General features: G+C 38.3%; 1 protein-coding gene and 1 non-coding gene across 4 annotated transcripts in view; both read right to left on the bottom strand.

Annotated features, from left to right (window-relative positions):
- INTU (inturned planar cell polarity protein) overlaps nucleotides 1-15,993 on the bottom strand; it is a 99,442-nt gene that overhangs the window by 58,262 nt on the left and 25,187 nt on the right. For all 3 annotated transcript variants that reach the window (XM_027567310.1, XM_027567309.1, XM_027567308.1), the window contains exon 3: nucleotides 5,059-5,144. In XM_027567310.1, the coding sequence (XP_027423111.1) occupies nucleotides 5,059-5,144 (86 nt within the window). The remainder of the gene's footprint in view (nucleotides 1-5,058; nucleotides 5,145-15,993) is intronic.
- LOC113875192 lies at nucleotides 3,186-3,290 on the bottom strand. The gene has a single exon (XR_003506192.1). It is a non-coding gene; the product is annotated as a U6 spliceosomal RNA (small nuclear RNA).

The following is a 15,993-nucleotide window of genomic DNA, read 5'->3' as shown; positions in this document are numbered from 1 at the left end:
TTCGCTGCTCTCCATGTGTCTGATCCTTTCTCCTTTGTCTGGCAGATGCTCTGAATAGTCCTTAGTCAAAAGTCTGAAGGAATTGAGTCCACTTGGCTCAGCAAATTCTCTCTGATCCTCCTCTTTTGGACAATATCACGGGACTACTCAAGAGAAAAACTGGAAGGCACCGTGGACTCCATTATCTCCTGCAGAGTGTACTGTCCTCTTTACTTCCCGCATACTTTACCTCTCACCTACTTCACCTCTCACCTGCTTCTTCTCCTCCGTATCCACAGCCAAGGCCTTTGCCCAGACCATAACCCCCTCTCTTCTGGACTATCATAAAGCTGAGCACCTGGTTTCCCAATCTCCAGTCCCATCCAGAGGGATATATTCCTAAATGCAAATCTGATCACATCAGCCATCTTCTTTAAAATACTGACATTGACTAGTTACTTTCTGGGTTCTGAGAGAAAAAACATTTACAAATACTTTAAAAAAAATGTGTCTGTCTACTTCCTAATCTTTCCACAATATATATGAGCACCACTTTTGTGTAACAAGGAAATAATAAAAGTCAAAATATTCTACTCAAGTATCATCTCCTTTAAGAAGCCTTTTTTCCTCTCATAGGCCTAAGAAGTAATGTTCTACAGGCTGGTCTTCCAGAAAAGGGGTTGGATTCCTCCAAAGTTTCAGGAAAACCAGCAATGGCCCGGTACTTACGCAATCAGTCCTGGTCAACTGCAATGCTGCTGCTGCTGCTGCTGCTAAGTCACTTCAGTCGTGTCCAACTCTGTGCAACCCCATAGACGGCCTCCCACCAGGCTCGCCCGTCCCTGGGATTCTCCAGGCAAGAACACTGGAGTAGGTTGCCATTTCCTTCTCCAATGCATGGAAGTGAAAACTGCAATGTTTGGACCCAAATTCCCTGACGAAGCCAGGGGGTGGGGGGATGGTGTTCTACCTGCATGATCACTTGCTGGTTGAATGAATGAGTACACAGAGATGTGGCAACAGATCAAGATCACACAAATCAGTCATTAGAAGAGTACTGGCACCTTCGTTCTTGTCATTTTGAATTTCTGAAACATTTTTTTTAAACCTACAACTTTTTATTTAAAAAAATTTAAACCTACAGAAAGTTGCAAGAAGTGTACGATGATCACCCATACATTCCCCTCACTCTGCTGCTGCTAAGTCAGGTCAGTCGTGTCCGACTCTGTGCAACCCCATAGATGGCAGCCCACCAGGCTCCCCCGTCCCTGGGATTCTCCAGGCAAGAACACTGGAGTGGGTTGCCATTTCCTTCTCCGGTACATGAAAGTGAAAAGTGAAAGTGAAGTCGCTCAGTCATGTCTGACTCAGCGACCCCATGGACTGCAGCCTACCAGGCTCCTCCATCCATGGGATTTTCCAGGCAAGAGTACTGCAGTGGGCTGCCATTGCCTTCTCCGTCCCCTCACTCAGTTACAGCCATTTTTTTCTTAACACATTTTGCCACACTTGCTTCCTCCCTCCTTTCTCCCCTGTCTTACCCACCTCTTCTTATATCCTCACCTTCTTTCTATTAAAAAAAATAATTTTGCCTGAACTACTTGAGAACTACTTGCAGCTACTTTAATACTTCACTGCTAAGTACCTTAGTACGTATCTCCTAAGGCTACACGACCAAAAATAATTATGACATTTAGGGATATGACACACAATACTCTTCTCTAACAAAGATCATATTCAAATTTCCCCAAATGTCCCAATAAAGCTATTCCCAATTGCATTAGAGGATCAAAAAAGGAAGAGTTGCTGCATTTAGTTGTATGTTAGCTTAGTCTATCTTATCTAAAACAATTCTCTAGCCTTTTTTTCTTTCATGACATTAACATCTTTGAAGAATCAAAGGTAGCTGTTTTGCAGAATGTCAAAACCTAGCTTTAAGAGAAATGATTTGGTCTCCCTGTGCTTCACCTAGTGTCCAGGCTTTGCTGTTGGACTTCATGCTGGTATTCTGAATCTATTTATAGCAGAACTTATTTAAAATTCAAATACAGAACTGTAGAGGTGGAAGAGGGCTCAGAGATTTATTCTCACAAATGCCCTCTGATTATAGATGAGGAAAGTGAAACCCAGAAGACTTTTGAAAATTGCTCAGAGCGAGGTTTAAATAGAGATCTGCCCTCCTTCTCCTCAGTGACCTTTCTGCCACATTACATTCTCTCCCGGGGCATCTTCTGCTGGATGATGAGAAGCATTTCAGGCTATTTTTATACCCTGAGTATAAGCTTAACATGCTACTGTTGGTTATTTCCAAAATTAAAATAAAGTCTCCTAAGGTATTCTTTGGGCTTCCTTGGTGGCTCAGCTGGTAAAGAATCCGCCTACAGTGTGGGAGACCTGGGTTCGATCCCTGGGTTGGGAAGATATCCTGGAGGAGGACATAGCAACCCATTCCAGTATTTTTGCCTTGGAGAATCCCTGGAGAAGGACTGAGGAGCCTGGAGATTCCCTGGAGAAGGGAAAGGCTACCCACTCCGGTATTCTGGCCTGGAGAATTCCATGGACTATCCACAGCATTACAAAGAGTTGTACACGACTGAGTGACTTTCACTTTCACTTTTCAAGGTATCTTTATAAATCAGCATTCCTCTTCTCTTACTGCCTGAATCACCGTTTTAAATGCCATAGGTACAAACTAGGTAGAACAGCTTTTTCTGAGACAAGTCCACTGCAGTTAGGTGTGGCAAGAACAAGGGCATACAGACACAAAGACGCACCAGGCTGTGCGTGCAATCAGAGCATCATGCTGTGGAGTCAGTTTTGGCTCCAGTTCTTTGAGTTATTAATTCTGTAATCCTGGACAAATCATTAATTCTCTCCTAGAGTCTTTTTCTCTCATGTGTAAAACAGGAGATTAATACAGACTGTTATGGAGGAACAAATGAAATTATCAAAGGGAATGCTCTTAGCAAAGCACCAACATACTTCCTGGCACCCTACAAACTCTAGTTCCCTTCCCAATTCTCAGGCTGTATACGGGCAAAATCCCCTTGAAGTTACAATAGGCAGGCAAGGCCGTGCTGGAGTTCAACATACTCTCTCAATATGACCATTCTGACCCACAACAGTGTTTCTTCCATCTTTGCTGTTTCCTCATTTTGTTTTTTAATTTTTAATTCTATTTATTTATTGACCATACTGGATATTCAAAAAATAAGGAACACTTCCTGAACTTGCATGTCATCCTTGTGCAGGGGCCATACTAATCTTCTCTGTATCATTCCAATTTTAGTATATGCACAGCTGAAGTGAGGACTGCTGTTTCCTCATTTTGGGACAAGATATAAGAATTGGCACTTAAGACTAATGTTGTAACAATATATATAAATATATCTATAAACGCATGTTTAAACACAGAAAATTTAATGCAGTTGTAATGGCAAACTGGGCAGCAGCAGATATACAACTCCTATTTCATGCTTAACAAGGACGTGGAAACGGTGGGTGAAATTGGTCCAAAATATTTAAATCATTTCTTTCTCTTCCTTTTTCTGCCAACTGTGCATCGCCAAATTTGCAAATGCTGTGTATTAATTAACTGTAAGAATAATGTGACTCCACTGGAAACATAACTTTTTGTGAAGGCAGAACAGATGTGGCTGAACTCTGGCAGTACTGTCGGGACACCTGCAAGTGACACAGGCAAGAAAGGAGGAGCCCTCATTCGGGGCTCACATGCAGCCACTTTACTTGGATGACGCTGTGTCAGGCTTTAAGATCCTGTGATTTTTCATTACTGACCGGTAAGTAGCTCCTGTCTGAGCCCAGTGAGGTGCTCTGGTACCCCTGGCCCACCCTTGTTCCTCTCCGCATCTAGCAACTAAAGGGGATACCAGCACACTCTGCTCCAGCACTATGTCTGGTGTGCTTAGTCACTCAGTCGTGTCCGATTCTTTGTGACCCTGTGGACTGTAGCCCTCCAGGATCCTCTGTCCATGGGATTCTCCATGCAAGAATACTGGAGTGGGTTACTATTTCCTTCTCCATGCCTGGTGTCTGCAAGATTCTTTTTTTCATTTCAAACAGCATCATCTGTCTAACCACTCCTAGGCATGGCTGGTCACTGGCTATCATAGTTATTCCAGCACTTTCATTTTGCATTTCCAAAGACAGCTTAGTTTACAGAGCATCTGTGTGCGTGTGTGTATGTGTATGTTCAAAGTATGTGTGCACACGCATGTGTGTGTATTTTGAGAAGGAAGTGAATACAACAAAATTTTACTTCTTAGAAAACAAGAAACTTTGTAATGAGTCCTGTTACCTCACAGTCTCAATCAGATGCAGGTATGATTCTGATTTATTAGGCATTCTGTTCTTCATTCCCATAAATCTAAAAACTGCTTCCTTCTTTTACTGCCTGATGGAGACTCTAACCTTTCTAAAGCATATCATCCTTCCTACCCCTCTAAAGAGAGAAAGCCAATTCCCCATGCTAACAAGAGTAGAACATTCATGAATAGGAGCTACGGCATCTTAAAAATACATCTAATGACCTAAAAATGTCATCTATAATACAAAATGTCAATGTATCAAAATAACATATTATGGAAAAAATTTATTTTTACCTTACAAGGAATGAAAAATAATTCATTATGTGGCTAAACAAAAGCTTAGGAGTAAGGCTAAACTAGATAACGTAAAAATCAAGAAAAGAGTATACTGTTTAAACAAAACCAAACCACATTTTTTAAAACTTTATAGAAATTATGATTTTAATAAGTCAGAATAGAAAATTCCATGACTGGTTAAAAATGACTTCTCGAGAAACTGGATTTTCATCAATATGTATGGTACTTACAATGGCAAGTTGGTTATTATGTATGTTTTTAGTATTGTTCTTACAGATATTTCTCTTTCCTTTTAGAACTATTTCCAAAAGCTAAAAATGTTGAGAGCTAAAAATTTTAAACTATTCTAGTGTATAACTCACCCATTATACCTGCCTCTTTTCAGAATTTTATAAAAAGAAAATAGCACAAGACACACCTATTTCATCACAAAACACAGAAAAAGAACGCCCACCTGCATAGGTCCAGGAATGCAAGACAGAACTCTCTCTATGTTCTCAGAGGTCACCTCTACATCATTCACAGCAACGAGGACATCACCTGAAAACACAACCACAATGAAAGACAGTTGTGTGAGTATCCAAAACTGAAAAAGATCTGGAGTTGGAACATTAAAAAGTATCTAATCTGACCTTCCAAGTGCAGTACAAAATGTGGTGCAGACATTCAGGGACTTGCTCAAGATTATAAAACTCTTTAGTGGTAGAGCTAATCTGCTACCCCACTCTTAAACTATAATGCAGCCCAACACTGCACCATAACTAAATATAACTTATGAATGTTTAAAGAGATGAATATTCTTATTTTTTTCTACAATTGGGAGAATTATATCAATTCAAGGGACAAATGGAAAATTTGTAGCATTAAGCAAGTATTACACTTAACAAAATTGAATCTAAACACTTAGACCCACACAGTAAAAAAATTCAGCTGAAATTTTAATTAAATCCATGTGGTACATCCAAACTCAAAATGCTGGGTATTCACTGTTATTACTGATCTTTGTCTACACACAGCATTTTGTTTCAAAAGCCCCCAACCACAATAAAATCTACAGCATGTTTCAGTTAATATATCCTTTTCCATGGCTTTCCTTTAAATGTGTATATTATCAAATCAAGTGGTTTTAATAAAATAAAGATCAGTGTTAAATTTGGAAATTTACTCTCAAAACATGAAGGTAATATCTAAACACCAGTGAACTGCAATACACATAACAAGGTTATTTTTTCTCATCATTCTTACTGATAGGATATACATTAAATAATTACAACCATTCATTAATTCATCCAACAAACACTTATTGTATGCCAGGCACTGTTGTAGGCACTGCAGATAGAGAATGAACAAAACAGACAAAAATCTCTATACATATGGAGCTTAATATTCTTTGGAGAAGACAAAACAAACAGGCATATAGATAAAACAGTGTTGTCAGACAACTCTCTATTGACCTTTCATGCTTTTCTGTATCTTACAAGCCAAGGAACTGAAAGTCTTTGTTCTGAATTATCTTTTCAAGATTGTACAGAGAACAGTTTTGGATGAAATAGTGTCTCCCTCCAGAGCAAAAGTACAGAATAATAAGGATAACTTCTCCCTCAGTGTCTTATTATTAATAATTGTTCTTTATAAAAGATTTAGGCTTCCTAAACTCAAGTTCCTTTCCTTTAAAGCAACCCACTACTGTGTGTAGGTGTCCCTTGCTCCTCTTCATGATGACCTTTGCGAATGAGGGCTGGGGAACAGGTGAAACTGACATTACTTTGCCCACTGCTGTTCTCCCCTCCTCTCTCTGCCTTCGTTCCTTGGTTTCCTTGATATGCTGTCATATGGGAAAGGGGCAAAGTGCAGAGTGAGCAGGAGTTTCTTAGGCCAGCCCTGTGAGAGCCTGCAATGACCTGCCTAGATTTAGATGCTCAAGAAATGCTGTTCAGTTGAGAACGGCATTGGGTTTGGCCACCAAGTCTGACATGATGGTTCACTATTATAGCACTTTGAGCAACCTCATAACTTTTCTTAAAAGTTGAGAATTTTGAGATGTATAGAAATATCGAATCACTATGCTATATAATAGGAACCAACACAGTGCTGTAGGTCATTTACACTTACAAAACAAATATTTTCTCCCATTCTGAAGGCTGTCTTTTCACCTTGCTTATGGTTTCCTTTCTTGTGCAGAAGCTTTTAAGTTTAATTAGGTCCCATTTGTTTATTTTTGCTTTTATTTCCAATATTCTGGGAGGTGGGTCATAGAGGATCCTGCTGTGATGTATGTCGGAGAGTGTTTTGCCTATGTTCTCCTCTAGGAGTTTTATAGTTTCTGGACTTATGTTTAGATCTTTAATCCATTTTGAGTTTATTTTTGTGTATGGTGTTAGAAAGTGCTCTAGTTTCATTCTTTTACAAGTGGTTGACCAGTTTTCCCAGCACCACTTGTTAAAAAGATTGTCTTTAATCCATTGTATATTCTTGCCTCCTTTGTCAAAGATAAGGTGTCCATATGTGCGTGTATTTATCTCTGGGCTTTCCATTTTGTTCCATTGATCTATATTTCTGTCTTTGTGCCAGTACCATACTGTCTTGATGACTGTGGCTTTGCAGTAGAGCCTGAAGTCAGGCAGGTTGAATGGGAGAAAATAATAGCAAATGAAACAACAGACAAACAACTAATCTCAAAAATATACAAGCAACTCCTACAGCTCAATTCCAGAAAAATAAATGACCCAATCAAAAAATGGGCCAAAGAACTAAACAGACATTTCTCCAAATAAGACATACAGAGGGCTAATAAACACATGAAAAGATGCTCAACATCACTCATTATCAGAGAAATGCAAATCAAAACCACTATGAGGTACCATATCATGCCAGTCAGAATGGCTGCAATCCAAAAGTCTACAAGCAATAAATGCTGGAGAGGGTGTGGAGAAAAGGGAACCCTCTTACACTGTTGGTGGGAATGCAAACTAGTACAGCCACTATGGAGAACAGTGTGGAGATTCCTTAAAAGACTGGAAATAGAACTGCCTTATGATCCAGCAATCCCACTGCTGGGCATACACACTGAGGAAACCAGAATTGAAAGAGACACGTGTACCCCAATGTTCATCGCAGCACTGTTTATAATAGCCAGGACATGGAAGCAACCTAGATGTCCATCAGCAGATGAATGGATAAGAAAGCTGTGGTACATATACACAATGGAGTATTACTCAGCCATTACAAAGAATACATTTGAATCAGTTCTAATGAGGTGGATGAAACTGGAGCCTATTATACAGAGTGAAGTAAGCCAGAAAGAAAAACACCAATACAGTATACTAACGCATATATATGGAATTTAGAAAGATGGTAACAATAACCCTGTATACGAGACAGCAAAAGAGACACTGATGTATAGAACAGTCTTTTGGACTCTGTGCGAGACGGCAAGGGTGGGATGATTTGGGAGAATGGCATTGAAACATGTATATTATCATATGTGAAATGAATCGCCAGTCCAGGTTCGATGCACAATACTGGATGCTTGGGGCTGGTGCACTGGGACGACCTTTAGAGGGATGGTATGGGGAGGGAGGAGGGAGGAGGGTTCAGGATGGGGAACACATGTATACCTATGGCAGATTCATTTTGATATATGGCAAAACCAATACAATATTGTAAAGTTAAATAAAATTAAAAAAAAAAAGCATTGTACTAGGCAATAAATGGTTTAAACCAACCAAACAAACAAACAAACAAATAAACAAACAAACTCATAGAAAAAGAAAATGGATTTGTGGTTACCAGAGGCAGGGAAGCCAGGAAGGGGAAAATTGGATGAGGTTGGTCAAAAGGTACAAATTTCCAGTTATAAGATAAATAAGTATTAGGAATGTAATTACGACATAAGTATAATTAATGCTCCAGTATGTTACGTAACAAAGGTGTTTAGAAAGTAAATCCTAAGAGTTTTCATCACACACAAAAATTCTTTTTCTACTTCTTTAACTTTGTACCTATATGAAATGATGCATACTCACTAAACATTACCACTTATTATGGTAATCATTTTATGATGTAAGTCAATTTATTATGCTGTACACCTTAAACTTCTATAGTGCTTTATGTCAGTTATATCTCAATCATACTGGAAGAAAAGAAAGAACTTGCAAACTAAATTTCCAACTTTAATTCAACTTGGAAAAATAAAAAAGCAACATACTCCCCTAATTATTTTTAAACAAGAGATTAAATAAGTATACTATATAACATTATTTATACCTATACTGATTTTTAAAAGGAAGAAAGGAAGGGAAGGAGAAAGGGAGAGGAGGAGAGAAAGAAAGAAAATAATGAAAGAAAAAGAGGGAGAAGGAAGGAAGGGGGGGCAAGGGAAAGATGAAGGAATTTGAACACAATACAGGAGTACTGATGTAAAACAAAACCACTTCTGGATGATACCAACCATGAGTTCTACTGTCTGTAGATTATTCTGTCCTCAGGACACTTAAATAGTGAAACGATTTAAAACTTGTTCCTTTAAACTAAAACCACCTGATAATGTCACAAATGACTCCTTTCCTCCCCCCCACCCTACACCCTAATGAATACAGTTCTGTAGTTGAGTACTGTAGGAAGTGTAGTCTGAAAGCACCATGTCCAGCAAACCTCTAAAACTAGGAGACATGAATCATCACAAAAGACATGAAAATTAATCCTAGAACAACTGTAGTATGTACACAATATTTTAAAATGTTTAGTAGAAAACTGTCTCTTTCTATAAAGAGTTGTATCTCCTTTCCATTTCCCAGATATTTGTTTTCCTTGTGTTTTTCTGAGCACCTCCTATGAGGTGAGTCAGAGGTGGCAGGCTTCCTGGACATCACATCACTGCAGTGGGCAGCCTGTGCCCCGGGGAAGCTCTTTCTCAACAAGTGCATGGGAGTCATTAGTATGCATGGTGCCATCTCAAAGGCTGAAAGGAAATGAAATGCATGAATTGGTTTGAACTGTTAAATAAGCAATAGTCTGAGGATTATTGATGGGTAGAAATAAGAGGGGAAAATCTACCAAGTTTATCAAGAGATACATTCAAGAATCAAATAAAACCTACAGAGAGAAGGTTAGTTTATCATAATGCTTAAGTCAATTCCTCAATGTAAAGTTTATTATTTCAGAACACCCATCAATTTCTCAACATCTACTTATATCAAATGACAAATGTGTACTGAAGCATACTAACTACATTAGGCATCAGGGACTATGGAAATATATATGCAAAAGTTAGTTTACAGTTCCACGAACATTATATGCAAAATGAATACACAATTTAAGAAATTACTTTTGAACAAAATTATTACACATAAATGTATGAAAAAGAAAGGACACACACCAAAATGCTGTCTTTGGGTGACTGGACTTTTTCTTTGCTTTATTACATTTTCTAAATGGTCTACAATAAGCATATATTATTACTACTGCAAAGAAAAAAATAACACTCATATCTTATAAAACAAAATAAAAAACACACACTGTGGTAGGCAGAATAGTCCTCCAAAAATGTCTACATCCTAATCTCTAAAATCTGTGAATATGTTACTTTACATAGCTAAGAGACTTTTCAGATGTAATTAAGAAACATGAGATTGGGAGATTAATCAAGTGAGTCCCATGTAATCAAAGGATCTTTAAAGGAATGAGGCAGGAAAGTCAGTCAGAGAAAGACTTCAAGATGCTACACTGCCAGGTTTGAAGGTGGAGTTAGGGACCACAAGGCTAGGAATGCTTGCCAAGGAAAGGAGTTCTCTAGAAGCTTGCCAAGGAAAGGAGTTCTCCCTTGGAGACTCCAGACTGAATGCAGCCCTTGTGGACACATGCATTGATTGTAGTGTAGGAAAACACATTTTAGACTTCTGATTTCCAAAACTGTAAGATGATAAATTTGTGCTGTTTTGAACCACCAGGTCTGGTAATTTGTCACAGTAGCAATAGGAAATTAATATACCCACTGAACAATATAAGGCAACCTTGACTAAGCACCAAATGAGAGTCAGAGACCAAGAATGCTAAAGAACAGATGGATATACAAGGTACCTTTGGAGGTCACCGGGGAAAGAAAAAATCAGTCCTGTTAGAAGTGAGTATTTAATGTACAGGAGGACTGGAAAATACGTATGAGATGGGGGGTTGGGATCAGATTGTGAATTTAAATTGTTCATTTAAATTAAGCTGAATTTGACTTAAGAGGGGAAAGCATCTGCTTTTTTAAGCAGTTATGTACTGCCATTTTATTCATTAAAGTTAATGCATTTACTGACAAAATCTTAAGTTTTGAGAGAATAAAAACTACTATATTTTTTAACTTCAATATCAATCCCTCAACTATAATACTTAAGCACTAAACTAGAGAAAATTAAGGTCCCTCCCAACCTACCATTCTAGAGTTCCTTGACTAATGATAGCACAAATATTGTAACTACTAATATTGTACAGAATATTAAGTAATAATAACTTATTTATTAAGTAATATTAAGTAATAATAACTACTAATATTATGAAGTGAAGTGAAGTTGCTCAGTCGTGTCCGACTTTTTGTAACTGCATGGATTGTAGCCCACCAGGCTCCTCGGTCCATGAGATTTTCCAGGCATCAATACTGGAATGGGTTGCCGTTTCCTTCTCCAGGGGATCTTCCTGACCCAGGGATGGAACCTGGGTCTCCTGCATTGTAGGCAGACGCTTTACCATCTGAGCTATCAGGGAAGCCCATGTAAAATTTAATATGATATTAAAATATCATATTGTCAGAAGATGATGGATAAGAAACTATTGTAAGGTTTTCATTTCTCATTAAAATAGAAAATAATACTACAGAAATGTTAGGAAAAACCACTGATGACTATAAATTATTTATGGCACTAATTGTCGTTGTTCAGTCACTCAGTCGTGTCCAACTCTTTGCAACCCCATGGACTGTAGCCCACCAAGCTCCTTTGTCCATGCGATTCTCCAGGCAAGAATACTTGAGTGGGTAGCCATTCCTTTCTCCAAGGGATCTTCCCAACCCAGGGATTGAACCTGGGTCTCCTGCATTGGCAGATGGGTTCTTTACCAGCTGAGCCACCTATAGCCATGATTCATTTTGAAAATTATTTTTAGTCTTTACCTCTGTTCACACAAAGGAGTCATCAGGAATTATTTTTTCCTTTTAAATCTCTCAAGTAATAAGAATTTTTATGCTGGTTATATAGTTTTTAGAATTATAACTTTAATGGTCAAATAACAAATAATTTATAATTATTAAATTATAATTTAAATAACCATACTGTTGGCCTGACATTTTCATGTTTTTTGTTTTTTATTCTAACTGAAAAATGCTTCAACAAATGTTTTCATGCACATAGTTTTTCCTCTTTTTACATCAGGGGTCAGCAGACTTTTTCTGAAAAGGCTCAGATCAGTAAATACATTAGGCTCTGCAGGCCATATGGTCTTTGTTGCAACTCTTCAACTTTGACATTGTAGCTTTAAAGTAGCAATAAACAAATAAATGTAGCTGTGTTCCAATAAAATTTTATTTATGAACACTGATGTCTGCATTTCATAAAGTTTTCATATGTCATAAAATATCACTCTTTTGATTTGTTTTCTAACCATTGAAAAAGGTTAAAACCATTCTCAGTTTGCAGACTGCACAAAAATGGGTGGTGAGTTCATTGGAAAGACAGAATTTTAAGAGATTTTAGGCTGGTGGGCCTGACTTGATCTGCTGGGATGGCTTGCAGGTGTGTCTTATAGATGACTTCTTGAGAACAAATGTTTCAAAATGGATTCACTGGATTAAACAGTACATTGTGGTAGCTTATTTCCCAATTATATTTTTGAAAGGATTAAATCATTTCTTTTTTGTTTCAAAGGGAAATCTTTTGGCACTCCCCACCCACTCAAGTGAGCAACATGGTTAAGTGAAAGAGCTCTGTGAACAGAATTCACAACCCATAGATTCCAGCTTTATCACTGACTGGCTGTCTGTCTGCTCTTGGATAAGGAACATGACACCTCTGGTGCTCACCCACGGAGGGAAGTAACTGCACCAGACTCTCTCTACAAGGGCCTAAAATCTCTTAAAATTCTCTTTCCAATGAAGTCACTGCTTCAGTGTCTTTACTAGTGGATCAAGTACCATGGGTAAAAATATGGGGGATAAATTATATGAGAGAAGAGAGACAAGTAAGTAGAGTTATTTTCATTAAACATATAGAAATGGGGACTTCCCTGGAGGCCCAGGGGTTGGGACTCTGTGCTTCCACTGCAGGGGACCTGGGTTTGATCCCTGGTCGGGGAACTAGGATCCCACAAGCCACACGGTACAGTCAAAAATAAACAAATAAATAAAAGTAATTTTACTTGGGGATTGTAAATATAGGAAAACAAAGAATATCCAAGTGTTACAACTATAATGGGAGAAGACAAAAATGTATACCAAATAACAGTCTACCAAAGATTAGATAGTAAAATCACACATTCAGTTCAGTTCAGCCGCTCAGTCATGTCTGACTCTTTGCGACCCCATGAATCACAGCACGCCAGGCCTCCCGGTCCATCACCAACTCACAGAGTTCACTCAAACTCATGTCCACTGAGTTGGTGATGCCATCCAGCCATCTCATCCTCTGTCATCCCCTTCTCCTCCTGCCCCCAATCCCTCCCAGGATCAGAGTCTTTTCCAATGGGTCAACTCCTCATATGAGGTGGCCAAAGTATTGGAGTTTCAGCTTCAACATCAGTCCTTCCAATGAATACCCAGGACTGATTTCCTTTAGGATGGACTGGTTGGATCTCCTTGCAGTCCAAGGGACTCTAAAGAGTATTCTCCAACACCACAGTTCAAAAGCATCAATTCTTTGGCACTCAGCTTTCTTCACAGTCCAACTCTCACATCCATACGTGACATGTTCATAAAACCCAAAGCTATCTTTTCAAAAGAGAGCTTCAGATATTTTAATTGCAAACCCCCAATGTCTGTCAACAGTGGAATGGAAAAACAAATAGTATGCATTCATACAATGGATTACTACATAGTGACAACATCCACATGTCTCATAGACTATAAACTAAAGAAAACAGAAACAAGAGAATACACACCATATACTTCCATATACATGAAGCTAAAGAAGAGGTGAAATCAACTGTTGCTAGAAAACTTCTGACTTTTAGAAGATTATCTTTGGTGGGTGTACCAATAAGGAGGATGCACCATGGAGCATATGGGTACCCACCTGGGTTGTAGTTACAAAGGTATATAGATACGTTAAAATTCACTGAGTATTCATTTAAGATTTGGGCATGTTATAGAGTAACACCTCAATTTAAATGATTTTTAAAAGTAAATCAAAAAGCTCTTCCAAAATTTTTTTAAAATTTAAAAGCAAAACAGCACAAATATTATATAAAACAAATCTATTTAGTGACCACAGGGGAGCATATCAGAAGTTGATACAAAAAGAACTTGAAATAAAAACTTTGTTTATTCTTCATCAGAAATAGTCTTCAGGGTATGCAGGGTCTAGAATACCAATGTGTACTTCTTCTAACCCTATCCTTCCCAATCCTTAAAAGAACACCTAATTTTAAATGACTTGAATAATAATCTTGAAGAAAAAAAAAAAACACAGATGATAGCCAGTTTCTAGGATGTAGATAAAAGGAGAACTTCTACTTGCTCTTGACCGAGATGGGGACCTGCTACAGGTGGTTCAGGAGCTATTATCTGTCAAACTTTAACAGAAATATAAAAATAAACATGCAAGCCCTTGACAGCCTGAACAGCAAAAATGGCACCAAGAAAGGGAGCAAAACCCCCAAGAAACCAGCAAAGAAGAGTGAGAATAGAACAGATTTCTGCTGTCGTGAAAAGAAAGAGGAGTCACCAGTCTCAGTGTGCTGCTCAAGGGACTTTAGCCAACGGTGGGTCACTCTCCAATGAGACAAGGGCAGGTCACCCGGAGCAAGCTGCACTGATCAGGACAAAGCTCTCATGATCCTCCTGCCTGTGGGGCGACTGCAGTGTGCACGTCACCGCGAGATAAACAAGTGAGGAATTACCACCACAGAAGCACCTTGTGCAATTGAGCAAGGTGCTTTGCATTTAGCAAACTCACCATGACATTACAATTGTCCACTGATGGGTATGAACACATACCCGACTTGGAACAGGACTTCTGATCTTGATAAATGAGGGCATCTGCCCAATGAAGCATTCAAGGACGAAGGCTCTTTCCTAGCAGTGATTTATATCTCTGGTGTAAGTTAGGTTATGAGGTAATATTCATTATTCAGAAGCTTAATACCTATGACTGCTCAGAGAATTTTAAAAAATAAATGCTGAAAAAAAATCATCCATTCTTTATTCCCAAATTATATAATTTTAAAACTACAGGGCTTAATCATAAAGTTCAAAACTTGAAAAAGCAGACAACAATCACCCATAAAGCCCCCACACTAATCCAACACCACAGCATTTTGCTGTATTTATATTAACTTCTAATTGTTTTCCCTGCATGTATTCTTTTTTTTTTAATTTTATTTTTTAACTTTACAATATTGTATTGGTTTTGCCATATATCAAAATGAATCTGCCACAGGTATACATGTGTTCCCCATCCTGAACCCTCCTCCCTCCTCCCTCCCCATACCATCCCTCTGGGTCATCCCAGTGCACCAGCCCCAAGCATCCAGTATCGTGCATGGAACCTGGACTGGCGACTCATTTCATATATGATATTATACATATTTCAATGCCATTCTCCCAAATCATCCCACCCTCTCCCTCTCCCAGAGTCCAAAAGACTGTTCTATACATCAGTGTCTCTTTTGCTGTCTCGTATACAGGGTTATTGTTACCATCTTTCTAAATTCATCGCAGCACTGTTTATAATAGCCAGGACATGGAAGCAACCTAGATGTCCATCAGCAGATGAATGGATAAGAAAGCTGTGGTACATATACATAATGGAGTATTACTCAGCCATTAAAAAGAATACATTTGAATCAGTTCTAATGAGGTGGATGAAACTGGAGCCTATTATACAGAGTGAAGTAAGCCAGAAAGAAAAACACCAATACAGTATACTAACGCATATATATGGAATTTAGAAAGATGGTAACAATAACCCTGCATGTATTCTTTTTACATAGTTTATTCATTCAGTACATGTTTTTGAGGGCTTATTATGAGCCAAGCATTTTGCCCTGTGCCAAAGATGAAATAATCATTTTATTTCAACAAATTTCCTTGTCTACTTATTTGTAAGTTATAATCTTTCTTTCTAACTTTTTATTGCTATTTAGTACACATGCAGGAAAAGTGCATAAATTGTAGTACAATACATGCTACCTCACTCAA

The sequence above is a fragment of the Bos indicus x Bos taurus genome, chromosome 17, assembly GCF_003369695.1.
Source record: "Bos indicus x Bos taurus breed Angus x Brahman F1 hybrid chromosome 17, Bos_hybrid_MaternalHap_v2.0, whole genome shotgun sequence".
Taxonomy (NCBI): Eukaryota; Metazoa; Chordata; class Mammalia; order Artiodactyla; family Bovidae; genus Bos; species Bos indicus x Bos taurus.
Note: the sequence above shows the minus strand (reverse complement) of the source record. Positions and strands in the feature narration are given on the sequence as shown.